The 14,204-nt window shown below is 39.3% G+C and overlaps 1 protein-coding gene across 1 annotated transcript in view; it reads right to left on the bottom strand.

Moving 5' to 3' along the window:
• The window catches only part of arhgap21b (Rho GTPase activating protein 21b), a 76,427-nt gene extending 63,497 nt beyond the window's left edge, over positions 1-12,930 (bottom strand). Inside the window, exons 1-2 of the mRNA XM_067454127.1 lie at positions 12,718-12,930; positions 11,712-11,878 (exon numbers count right to left, since the gene is read on the bottom strand). Coding sequence (XP_067310228.1) covers positions 11,712-11,786 — 75 coding nt within the window. The 5' untranslated portion in view covers positions 11,787-11,878; positions 12,718-12,930. The remainder of the gene's footprint in view (positions 1-11,711; positions 11,879-12,717) is intronic.
• Between the last annotated feature and the right edge of the window lie 1,274 nt (positions 12,931-14,204).

Below are 14,204 nucleotides of genomic sequence, written 5' to 3'. Positions count from 1 at the left end.
AGATTGACATGACACTGACTGAAACTGAGTGTCCCCCCCCCCCCCCCCCCCCTTTAAGAAGGCTTTCATAGCGCAAAAGTATTATAATATAGAGCGGCATTTCCATGAGATGTTCTGCTTAAAGTGTCATTCAGTCGGTCTGTGTTCTGTCAAGAGGGTCAGGACTAACGAGCCGCTTCGCTGAACAACTGAACTGATGTGAGCTGCTGAAATAAGCCAAATGAAATAAAAAATAAGCAGAGCTCAACATTAATATTCATGACTCTTCCATATAAGGCAAAACCAGAGCATTACATACTAGGGACAATTTATAGGGTTGTAAATGGACCTGTAAAACTGTATCTGGACAATTTTTGCCCTTAAATAAGCCACATACCCTTAATGTAGATATCAGAGTATAATTTAACATATTGTTTTAACTCATTCTAGGGAAATTTTAAATACTTGCCAAAACAAAATTAAATTTGTACAAAACACAGCAGGGCTCGTCAATAAGGTCAGCGTGAGAAACGCTCTGGACAAATGAACTGTGCAACACTGTCACCGTCCCAATCAGACCAGTGCTTCACCTTCATGAAAGTTTATAATTTGCATGTGGTTAAGCCATGCAAATTTAAATATTCTGCTGCAATGCTGTCTGCATTTTAATGTTAATCAAAACAAATCAAACTCACTACTCTTGATTAAATAACTTTAACAAGGATTAGCATGCATTTAATACAGTGCAGCAGAATTTGCAGTGTTATTTTACATGTCTACTTTATTTCTGTTCCTGAAAACTACTGCTAATCCTACTAAAAATCACTGTTTATTTCATATCTTTCTTCTGTTGTATTTATGTTGTTCTGTTCATTGTTAAATGCAATCGGTGTTCATTAGAAATAACTGAACTAAGTATGCCTGGACTCTGGTATGCTGTTCTTTTAAGACAGAGCATTGGATAGAATCAATTTGTCTTTTTCTATTGAATTGAGAATCTATTTTTCCCCTTCTGGCCCTGGAGTTAATCATATGATCAGGAACAGGGCTGAGAAACAGGAAAAGGGCCGAAAGCTAGGAATGTTGCAACCAATACATTTCGGTCTGGTACTACCATGTGCATATTTATGCTTCATATTATTATACTTTTCATCCATAAAGGTATATCTAATGATTATTAAGAGAACTTAGAAAACATTATTTAAAAAAAATCTATTACACAATAAACTTATGTCATAAACAATCTTCTAATAGATCACACAGAATGTGCTTGTTTGTAGTGTTTATTGCTGAAACCCTTATCCATTGATTATTGTGAAAGAACAAGTGACCCAATTAAATTAAAGGGATAGTTCACACAAAAGAGAAAAATCTGTCATAATTTACTTACCCTCAGGTCTTTACAAACCTGTAAGACTTTTTCTTATCTGAAACAAAGTTATTTTGAGAAAAGTCTCAATGTCTTTTTTTGTCCATTAAATAAGAGTCAAATGTCACCAAAAATGTTTGGTTACAAACATTCTTCAAAATATCCTACATCCTGCAGAAGTCATTCATTCGGGTTTGGACCAACATGAGGGTGAGGAATCAAAACAGCATATAAAAACATTTTTAAAAATTAGTTAGAGGCCAACTTCACCCATTTTAAATCTACCTAATCGAAAAATTGTGTCAACATTACAACAACGGGTGAGATCTTTTAAAATAATAAGATGATTTTTATGAACCTCTAAGCTGAAGAATCTTTTCCATGCAAAAATAAATAATTATGACCACAGGAACAGGTTTCAAAAGAACAGTCCAAGTCTACTGCCTTACAATAGATTATGATGAACAGACCAAAATTCACTGCAAACCAGTTAAATCTCACTTTTTTTGTTGGACTTTTTGTTTTCTTGTTTGTTTTTTAAGCCTTTGGTCACAATATACTTTCTTTATTTTACTTTCTTAGGTATTTTTTTTTTATAGAGAAAAAATATAATTTTGGTTGGGAACAACATGAGTGTGGCAAGCAGCGGGCCGAGGGACCGCGAGAGCGGGCGGGTGACGAGTGATAATGAGTGCCAGCTGCACGACACACCGGTCTTGTCTTGCGGCCGAGTGACGGGAGCATAAAAGGAGGAGCAAAGGCAGTGAAAGACGAGAGAGAACCAGGCCTGGATTTGTGTTGTCTCGTTTACGTTTTGTTGTGTGTGTGCGGGCAGTCGTCCATGAGGGGCTGCCCGCGTTTCATCATGTGTGTGTATAGCGGGCAGTCGTCCGTGAGGGGCTGCCCGCGGTTTTTCTTTCGTTTTGTTTATTTGTTTGGAAAGTTTGTTGAACGTTCGCCGGTTCCCGCCTCCTTCCTTCCATCAACGAACTCGTTACACTGGTGCCAAAACCCGGGGGGGGAGGAGGGACATGCTGTCGAAGAGCCCTCGCTGCTGACAGGGATCGCGGTGCTGAGTAGGTCGGGCAGCGCGGATGGAGGAAGACCGCAAGGGCTGCCCGAAGTGATGGTGCTGGAGCGAGGAAGGTGGGACAGTTTGCTGCCGTGCCCCTGGGTCGAGGTGGGGTGGCTGCCATTCGAGAGGGAGCGGAGAAGTCGCTGCACTTGCCATGAGCCGGAGTCTGCTGCCGTCCGCCGGTTAGGGGAGGAACAGGGAGCGCGGGGTCGCTGCCGGGTCCCTCAGTAGGAGGAGTCACCGCCGGCCGCCTAGGGGCGGAGGAGGATCGGGCTGTCCACCAGCGTCCAGTGCCATCGCACAGCACCGTGAGGAAGAGCCTCTCGGCGGGCGATGTGTCTGGGTGCCAGACCAGATTTTATTTATTTTTCCCTCTTTCCCCTCTCTCGTTCTGTCGCTCCTCGTGCTCCCGTCTCCATTTCTCTCACCTCTCTGTCCTTACCCCCAGGTGCCGCGGCCGCCGTGATCAAGCGGCTTGAGAGTCCTGACCGTCCTGACACAACACAGACCGACTAAATGAAACTAAGCAAAACATCTCAAATGGAGATTGATAAAATGCAGCTCACTTGTTTATTAGGTGTTTTCAGAACATCCACGGGCGAGAAAGAGCTCGAGTTCGTGCGGTTGCCAGAGTTCAGTAATTAAATCAAACAGAGCTTTACTGTGAAAAGAAACCTGTATACTCTCCGTTTTTTACCCAAACATGTCCAATCTGGCATCTTTTAAACTTGTCTTTTTTTCATCAACGATATTGCATGTTTTTATAACGTTAGTCACAATGTAGGCTAACGTAACGCAGTGACTGTGATGTAGCCTAATCTGAAATACAAATAGGCAAAAACATCATAGTAAACACCATACTTCAGTTCTCAAAACTTATATTTTTACAAAATGAATAGCCTTGTCAAATGACTATTGTTTTAACTTATATGGTGGAAAAGGTGACGTTTGCTAGAAGGATCGAGTGAACGATCTAAGCACAGTATCTATGGTTGTATTTTGTAATACAAAATAACATTACTCATTAGACACACTATTTAGTTTAGTATGGTACTTGGTGTTTCCTATTGTTACTGTACTAGCATCTTGCGTTATCTAGACAATGCGGTCTCTCTAAGAAACTTTCAATTTAATCAGAAATTGTTTAAACAGTCAATAAGTGGATACAATTGCTACTTACTGCTTGCAGGAATATAGTTGCCACTTTCTTCAGTTTAAGACGCTGAGCGAAGCTTGCTTGAAATGGGCCGAACAAACGAACAATCTTGAATTAAATTGTTGTGGTATCCGATTATAAACATCAACCATGACTGTTGACATTTTTTATCTGTGGGAAGGGTAGACAAGTCTCCTAAACAGCCTGGAACATGACATGTGTCCATGCGAGCAGCTTGTTTTGAAGATTCGCTCCATTTCCGCCTGACAATGCACACGTTTGGACAGATGCAAATGTTGGGGGCGTGCATATAAATTTTCCCCAATGCTTGGGTCATGGTTGGGTTTATGTTGAGAAGCACTTTTTTTTTTGTGGAGTTTTGGATTCACAAGACTTACATAAGAAGTAGGAGGCAATGATGTTTGAGACTCACAGTATGTGATGTCCATGTACTGAACTCTTATTATTTCGCCATGGTTAATTGCAAAAATTGCAAAAAGAATCCTCATTCTAGAACAGTAATTTGAACAGTAATTAAGTAATTTGAAATAGATTTTATATAATATGTCGATTGTATTCATTAAAATTGTTTAGTTTCAGTTATTAATGTATGCAATTTCTAGCCTGACAAGCCAGACCCACATCAAGATGTTTGGTCTGGAAACTCACCATTGACGGCTCAAACTGAGGGGCGGGATAAACGGTTGTCTTTCAAACTCCCTCTGCATGCGATAGGATAGCGCTACAACCAACCAGAGCAACGAAGGTGAAACAGTGCTTGTTGATAGATTAAACATTTGCCGTATACGGTCGGCAAAACTCCGAACTCCGAATGACTTCAGTGCCGTTCTTTGTTCTTTTCTCAGAGAAAGCTTAACTCCAAGTCTTCCAGAGTCACGGTCAAAGCTGATTCGAAAGACCACCGTTTGCCAGTTTCTGTGTTTACTAGAAGCACGCAAACGCAACTCGGCCATCGTCATTATGGCCCCGCCCACCGACTCTATACATGATGTGATTGGCCCAGCAAGAGTTAGGCGATTACAGCTCAGAATGGTATAGAGAGGTGCTAGATGACACTCGCGGGCAGATTAGATTTACTGCCGCTAGGGTGCGTCTAGATTTCTAGGCTATGCAACTTCAGCAATAAAACTCAATTTTTCTAAAAAGAAAACAAATTAGATGTTCATTTTAAGATTCCCGTCTTATTTTCTCATATATATTTAGCATTGCTCTTTAATAAAGACAAAATTAATTATTATCCGATTAATCAATCAATTAAGTGCTAGATTGATCGATTACAAAAAGAATCAATAGCTGCAGCCCTAAGCTTGAGTAAAAAAAGGTACTAATTAAAAACCAGTGATAATGTAGCGTTCTTTCCCATCAAAATGAGTTCAGCTGAGCCACACAGAACAAGCACCAAGCAAAAAAACTTCTTATTCACACATTAAATGCTCGGCTCATCTAATCAACATGTAGGCAACAGGTTTCCCTTCCTCATCACTCAGTTGAAAACTCCTGATGAAGACAGACCTACCACTGGCAGAAGAGAGACATCCTGTCCCCTGACTCCATTTCAGCAGAAAAACAGAGACAGTGCCAAATATTAGATTAAAGGGGAGGGCTAATGTGAGCACAAATCGGCTGATTCTAAAAATAGATGACCTTCAACCTGCCATGAATGTGGACAGGGGTTTATACAAAGGTCTTCATTTAGAAGACCAATGGAACGATTCAGCAGACTGAGCACAAAAATGTTGATTCATGGGAGCGAACTAATATCACAGCAGGACAGCGTTACCCAACATAAATCATCAACACTCGCTTACCTTTTTTCCCCATTTAGCTAACTTCAGTTTCTTTTTGAAAAAGGGAAATCCCTGCTTCTGCAAAGTGCATTAGCAAAACAAATTGAAATGAAAAATGAAACCAAATCATAAACCCAGTTCACGCCTGGAGGAAAAGATCCAGACCACGTCAGAGAAAAGAGGGTCAGTGTTACTCCTTAACTTGCAGGAAAAACAATAAACAAACCTTTTGAGGAGAAGTCAGCACAACCCACACTGAAATGTCAATTCAGGGCTGGGCGTTTTTTTTTTTTTTTGTTTTTTTTTTAATAATTAAATTGTAATTTTTTGCTGTGATTTTAAAATATCTTTATTTGTGTTCTCAATCAATCAATCAATCAATCAATCAACTTTATTTATATAGCGCTTTTACAATCACGATTGTGTCAAAGCAGCTTCACAGTGTCAAACAGGACAACACTGCGACAAAACCAGACCCGGCCGCACAGTCGCACCGGAGAAAACAGCGATGCCATCAGCCCATTCCAATTTACCATATAGCGACAATGTTGGCAGATCAGTACTACAGCCTATAGAACTAAATAAGACCCAATTCATACATCTTATTTGTATAATAAGTTGAATAACTTTAATCATATTTTTAGTGTCCCCAACTGAGCAAGCCAAGCCAAAGGCCAAGCCAAAGGTTCATTCTGAAGATGAACAAAGGTCTTACAGCTGTCAAACCACATGAGGATAAGTAATTAATGACAGAATTTTCATTTTTGGGTGAACTAACCCTTTAATAGAAGAAAATGATCGGAGTAAATGATGGTGCACCTAATTGCTCGTGTGACATGCTCTGTTAATGGGGTGATGAATTGATGAATCAACTTTCCCTTCAACTTGATATATAAATGGTCATGGTAATATAAAAATATCCTGTAAGTTACAGAGCTGAAAACATCTTTGTTAGTCAAAGAAAAGCTTTTAAGACACCAGGCCTAGAAAAATATTGTGTGCACATCTTTACGTCATTGTGCGACAAAACACACCTCTACAGCAGTAACCTCGCCCAACCACTCATGGAGCAGTGAAGAAGATAGCAAGATATTGCGCTATTCCTGGTTGTGGAAGAACACAGTCGCTGAATAAGCTTTCTTCCGATCCTGATAGGGCTGCACGTTTTCAAGTTTTTTATTAACCGTTAACCGAGGCCCTTAGTGGTTAATACTCGGTTAACCATAGTGTGCGTCAGGGTTATTTTTAGCTTATTAATTTGACGACCACCATGTCTGTAGTGAACGCGCCTATATAGAGAAATGCACATCATGGATTACATAATCAGAAAGTAGCCCATTTCTTTTAGTTTTAAATTGTTAAAAGACATTTCAAGTTTCCTAAGATCTATTTCATGTCTGCGAGGCGTACACTGAGTTTCGTTAAATTAGGATGAGATGCGCTCCAGTTCACGAGCAACGCAAGTGGCCGCGAGGGCGTCTGCATGATTAGGGCATGTAGTAAAATATGCAGCCGAGAATGATTCACACAGACACAGCGTTTGACTCGTGCAGCTGAGCCTCTCCCGGCAGAGAGTTCAAGCATCTGTGGACTCGTCCCTTCAGCTCTGGCCATCTTGCTTTCAGTCCGCGATTAGCTTTTTTGTTTTCTTCATTACAGTTAAAGTAACGTCTGCTTTTCTCTAGTCATTCACAAGTTTCTCTCTTCAAACTTTCTTTCTTCTGATCCGTTATGCACAGCGCGCGCAGCTCGCGCTCTGCTTCTGCCCTAATGCGACTTTTAGTCCAGTGCGACGTATGTTATTTTCCTCTTCATGACACATATTTTGACTAATGCAACTCTTACTCCGGAGCAACTTATAGCCTGAAAAAGGCGGTAAGCACTGCATTGCAACACTTGCATTTTGCCCCGTCACTCTCATTTTTAAAGTGCTCCCACGCTTTCTTTGCCCGCTTCACTGCCCGCTTAGAAAGCTGGTCATGACTTCTTCTTATGGATATTACAAATGTCTGGGAGCGCTCTGGCGGGCTCTAGGGGTGCAAACATATATTACAACTAAATTCAAAGCACGTCATTGACGCCACTTAACCGAGCAAAATGTTTCACTCGGTTATGCAATTTTTAACGGTTAATCGATCAATCGGTTAACCATGGACACCCTTAGATCCTGATATAAGGAATGTGTGGTTGAATTTTATTTTTAATGAAGTTCCAGCTCACGTGGAGAAGACGTGTTCACTTCACATCATTTAACTACAGTTGTAAACAAATCTTAGCTCGATGCTGGATTTGCAGACATTTGAGATTAAAGCACAAATGTTGTTTCTTCTATATTAGATCCGACAGGAATGGTGCAATGGTGTGAGTAAATGGTGTGGTTTTTTTATGTAATAGTATTGCATTGCTATAGATTGTTTTGCTTATGTGTATGTGTCTAACAGAGCATAACTTTAGCATGCTGGACTCCTGTATGGTCCAGGGCTCGCAAAGCCCAACGTCCCAGGGCTGTGTGTTTTCCAGATGGGCTAACAAAACGGATGCTCGTCAGCAGGGAGCAGGCCAATGAATATCGTAATATTCCTTTCTTGTTCTGCGGTATTCTCACTCTATTGACTAAATTGATTTATTTTTGAATGTAAACACCACACGAACATCACTAGTTGACCTCAGACAACAGTATACATTTTTTTTGAAAGCCAGTTCATGACACTTTTAATGTAGAAACCCTTTACATCCAAGCAGCTGTTCAACAGAATGCATTATTGCGTTGAAAAAAAAAGACACGGGCAGTGGAATGGGGAAAAAACAAAGGAAGACACAAGTTTCTTAGAACTTAGGTGAGCTCCACCTTTTTATAATACCATTTCATGGCTGAGGCGCTGATAACAGCCAAACACGTCGGCCAAACAGCTCAACGGAATGCAAAAACCCATAAAGAACTACTACTGTATGTTTGAGATTTCATTTGCATGATGGTGACAGACAAAACGGGGGTTATTTTCTATTCTTACAAAGCATTTGCTATTAATAATATCTTATAATTTTGTAGTCACGTTTTTTTTAGTTCACTTGTCCAACAAAAAAAATTAAAAATCTAAATCATGAATCGGTCAGTCATTCTGAAAAAAAGATTTGAGATTGTATGTCATCACCATAAGTTAATACCCAACTACACAGCAAAAGAAATATAGCATGTTTTATTTTGACAATGTCAGTATTCGGATGGTCCACACATTGACCATGTGTTTAAAGGTTGGGGTTTCACACCAGCTGTTTACATTGTAGCTGCACTGCGATCTGACTGTGTGGTTCAGACTGTTTGGAGAAGCTTCCCCCACAGATCCCTTGCGGATAAACGGATGCTCCTCGCTAGAGAGAGGCCTGCCAAGGAATTTCCTTCAAGAGCATCCAAAGAATTGAATTTCTTCTGCACACACTTATGATTACAAATTACAGTGCTTCATGTTTCTCTTGAACTACAAAGGAATTTCAAACAGCAAATAAACTCCAGACTGTGAAAAAGTATGGAAAAACCCAGACTCAATTTGTGCCAAAAGCTCCAGTAAGCATCAAAACATCATGTTTGCAGGACAACAGCAGAGTTCATCAACAGTCAAAACGTTAACCAAAGCTAAACACCATTCTGGACTTACAAAAGACTGCTTTTGATATGCAAACTCCCCACGAGAAAACAGGTTTAGCACATATGGTTATAAACAAAACCTTAGCGGTGCAACCATCAAACAATGCAGCTAATACGATGCACTGATAAAAACCAAAAACAGAACTTTGGAGAAAGAGAATTCCTTTAATATGAGAACAGAGGTAAGGCATTAAGTTTGTATTTGGATAAAGAAGCAGCACAGCTTGTGCATTCCACACCAGTCAGTGGCACAACAACAACAGGCTGAACAACAGCAGCAGTACCTTTTAATTCAATCTTGTGACCTGAACAACATGTTTCTGCTGAGATTTTCCAATGGAACTCTTAGTCAGAATAGTTTTTCCCATTAATCACATAGACTTTGGCGGTCTAATCTAAATGAACCTGTAATGAACCCAAAAAAGTTTAAAATTTCTCATAATAACAAAAGACAGTTAATGTTATGTTTTTCTGTGTTGCTTTGGCAAAGCATATGTCAATCAAACCAAAATTGTAATCACAATATGGCTCAGTGCACTGCACTTATCAAATAGCAAAAGGCTGCAATTTAATGAAGTGTATTGTCTGTCGTGCTACGTTTTAAATTGAAGTGCTTCACTGTGTTCAGATGACTCCAAAAATGTAATGAGACATGTTGTGAGAGAAACTTAAAAGCTCAAGGGTTTAAAAGTCTGAAATTTTTGTACGCATTTTTTCCCATTCATATTTGTCATCCGGTGGCTATGAATTGTCTGGGCGATATGAGCAAACATTTATATCATGGTATTTTTCTAAATTATACCGGTTTCGTATGATGGTATTTTTTTCCCCAATGCATGATCGGGTGTTAACCACATTTTTTACTGATTAAAGGAGGAAATACTGTAGTAGATTGACTTAGAATGCCCTTATTTACTGTCATGACGAGTGAATATTGTAGAAACATTCCACAATTTTGCAAAGCCACACAAAATGTTGCTGAGGGGACACAACAACCAATAAAACCCAGACCTGCAACACACTCATTACAGACGCATGATTATCAAAATATGACCATGGAGAGTTAAAAACAAAGTTGAGGGCACCTTAAGCATTTTAAAAATCTAATCCTTTATAACAACAAACTGCTAAAAAGAGGGTAAAACGCAGAAGGACATTTAAAAGGTCTAAGGATATTTTCAATACATTTGAGAGCACTACATTCTCTGAACAAATAACACAAGCAAGTTTAACACTAAGTTACTTTTTTGCCCATTCTTCTTTGCATTCCAAGTCTATTTATTCATTTACATCATTGTCTTCGGTGTAGCAGAATAATTCATCATGTCATCTTGGTCATGATCAGACGAAAGGCTGTATCAATGTTCATGTTTGCATACATTTTGCTTGAAGAAAATATGATGAAATATGTGCCCTTACAGGCTGCTGGTTCATGTTTAGAGGACTAGAGTATGTAAAATATCCATAAAAAATTTAAACGCGCTCATTCTGCCCTGAATCTGAGCTATATGATCCATGTGGTTGGAGCTGTCTTAATCTCATCACAGCGCTCCGCACAGAAACCGCTCTCTTGTGCTCACTGTGTGCTGTTTGAATTCACTGCTGTAATCAAGGGCTGAATCCGAAATTGCCCCCTATACCCTCAAACAGGAAATTATTTGAGGGGACAGCCATTTGCGGTGGTGTCCAAAACAATAGTGGACGTTATTGAGTGCACTCATTTAATCCCAGATTGCACAGCAATAACGAGTGTAAAGCCGATCTACACACAACGGCTGTCTGACTTCACACATGCGTATTTATTCACTCCATAGTGGATAATACTGAATAAGGCTTTAAGGGGCAAATTCGGATTAAGCCCGAGTATAATGCCATCTCAGCTGTGTCCTCACTACAGAGTAACGGGACCCTCTCAAACAGTGTCGTGCTGCACCACTTTCCGAACGTTATTTAAGTGACATATACCAGTATTGCGGTATAATCAAAATAATCACATCATAACAAATATAAACACAGGTATTCAGTATGAACCAGTATACCACCCAGCACTATTAAAACCTCTCTCAAAATGCTTGGTAAGGATACGGAAAACGCATAAAATCAAACCTAATTTAAAGCTTCGAAAACACGTGAAGAACGGGACCTTTAATACTAAAAAGGAAACATTTAAAAGGAACAAGAGTGTGGTAAACTTCAGCCGATTGTTTATTTTACATCTGAAATTATCTCATTCATGCTGCATTCAAGATAAATTTCAGACAAAATGACAGTGTATTTCATTGGAAATGTTTATGTCCTTCACTAACTATGTCACTGAAGTCACTACAAATAAAGCACACGCGCTGATGTAGACTCGCACAATTCAAATCAAAAACAAACTACTGACTAAAAAACATCTGTGGTGGCTCACAAGTTAAAATCAGAGATAGAGATTGGCTCATCTAAAATTACACAATAATTCAAACCATTTATAATAATAAATAAAACAAAACAATATTTCAAGATTGGTAAGAAACATTAAGGAATGGTATATCATCTCAATCAAACCTACAGTCAGAGATCTGGGATGGTGGTAACCCAAAAGGTCATGATGATCCATGATCAATCATTTGGTCATATAGTGGCCCTCCAGGGGGGCTCACCGTTAATAAGCATCCAGTTATATAAAGCACGGGTCTCACCTCGCAACGAGGAGATGCTCCAGCATAATTCAGCTCATCCTCGTCGCCTGAATTCCTCCAGTGTGTTGCCATCATTTCACCGTTGCAGCCAACATCTAGAGAAATCTCCTCAAATCTGCTTCAACATCAAACTGGATTTGGTTTTCCACATGTTTGGGTAAAAGACCCTGGGGAAGCAAATAAAAACACATCTTATTAATACTAAACATAGACTGCCTTATTTAACGACAAAAGCTGGAAACATTTAATTACTTAAATGAAATACTCTTACGATGTGATCATAATGACATTTCACTTTTTACTTGTTTACGTTTTTGGTTCTACAACATTTTTTTTCCAAACTGAAACCACTTTCTAAAAATTTCAAAACAAGGTAAGTAAACATTATTTATGTAATCAATTGTACGGTTCTCTGCACACAATCTGATATAAAAACAGGTTTGACGCCATTTCCGATTTGTTTTTGTTTCTTTCTGACAGGTGTTTTGAAGTAACCGTTGTGGCCAATAGACTTCGGCCAACACAAACGCCCTTAAAATCGCTTATTCCAGCAAAACGCGAGTCTTTTCCTTATGCCACATGGTTCCATGTGCCTCAACCTTTCTTCATTAAAAGCTCAAACTCTTGAGATATCAAACGCACGAGCCGATTAAACAAGTTTAATCCTGTTGAAATAAAATGATAAACCAAGACAGAGAGTCTAATCTGATTGTAAGCGGAGAGGTTTTATCTAGTGTGGTCAGTCAACTGGTGTGATATCGTTAGGCTAACAGCGCTGGAAACTTTCTGCCGTGATGTCGTGTACTCAAAGACAACAGACTGTATTTATATTCACTTTAAAAGTGTCTGAGTTTATTTTAATGCGTGAACACATGAAGCACGTTGCGTGTTGGGTAAAGTTTGATTGTTCTGCGTAATATATAAAACCTTGGGCTCTGGTTAGCATAAGTAGCTAGCAAAACAAAGTAAAGGCTAACTGGTATTGTAATGGCTAGCCAGCACCTACCTGTTGGGAATAAAGCGCTGATGTTACGCTGTAAACGCCCATTGCGCACCAAAAACTCATTAATTCGCTAGAAGTGTCTAAACGACAAGGTAGGTCCGTGTCTTGTCCTCAACCAAGTACTTTTGATAGATAAAAATTGTACGAAAGTTTTCCTATTCCCCGGTCCAACTCGACGCACACGCGCGCGCGGCACTCGCTGGGTCGGGGCTCGAGCGCACTCGGAATCCTTGGAAACGCCACCCTTTCGAGAGCTGGAGGAACCTACATCCAATCAGATTCCTCCTAACACTTCACGTTTAAATTTCAGCCAATGATTTGCGTTGTTACAAATAATATCTTCTCCAAACAATCTGTTATCTCTGTCAAGTCATTGTATATAAAATTATATAGACATATTTATTTCTCACTCCTGTTTTTTTTCTCATCATAACTAGCGTTCATTATTCGTTTTATATTATTGAAACATTAATCCATGCAGTGTTGTACAATAATGAAGACAGACCTTTCAGAAATGCAGTTGTTATTTTATACAGTATAGCAAATTTTCTGTTTGGGGGCATTGGACCCCCACATAAAATAAATCCATCAAAAAAGGCAAAACTGAACTGTTAAATTGTGTACACAAACTGAATCTTAGCAGGAGGAAATTCACAACAATTCCTGTTTTATACTTGTGGTATCAGAAACACTTGCATACTGACATTGTTATGAATTGCTTATAATCATTTCTCACAGGTTTAATGAGTCATGAAGTATCAACTCAATACTTCAAATGTTAAATGTGTTTTATGATCAGACCCAAAAAAACATGAGGGTTAAAAACACTCTATACCCGTGAGGATGACGGTTCTCCTCCCATTTTTGATTCTTTAGTTGTCATACCAGAACAAATGGAGCAATGATGTGGGATGGAACGTCTTGTTAAGACGTTTTGTCTCTAAACACAAAAAATGGACAGTGCAGTTGTTTATATGTCACCCTGTGACACAGTTTGAGCAGGCAATACAAGAAACTGTTTGTGTTATCCTACTCTTCCCACAAAACATTTATCATAGCCTACCTAAATAATTGAACACTGCTAATTATTTGTTATTTATGAATATATGTTTTTATAGATGGAGTTCTGTAAAGCCATAGTTTATAATATGTATAGATACTGCAGTCAGTAGTATAATTTCTATTCTTGACCAACACAAAATACTTTTTAATCAGCTGTCAACTGTAATATTGGACATTTTATATACTTTTGTCTGAGGACAAATGTCTCTCTCTCTCTCTCTCTCTCTCTCTCTCTCTCTCTCTCTCTCTCTCTCTCTCTCTCTCTCTCTCTCTCTCTCTCTCTCTCTCTCTCTCTCTCTCTCACAAATACAACTGTTTGTCTGGATTACTGAAGTCACATGTTGGCCCAGTTCAAAGCGGGGTCGGGCAGTTTTGGCATGCAATTGGCAGTGGCTGTGGAATGTCTGCGCACACACTGTGCCCCAAAA

This window comes from Pseudorasbora parva, chromosome 9 (assembly GCF_024679245.1).
Source record: "Pseudorasbora parva isolate DD20220531a chromosome 9, ASM2467924v1, whole genome shotgun sequence".
NCBI classification, from domain to species: Eukaryota; Metazoa; Chordata; class Actinopteri; order Cypriniformes; family Gobionidae; genus Pseudorasbora; species Pseudorasbora parva.
Note: the sequence above shows the minus strand (reverse complement) of the source record. Positions and strands in the feature narration are given on the sequence as shown.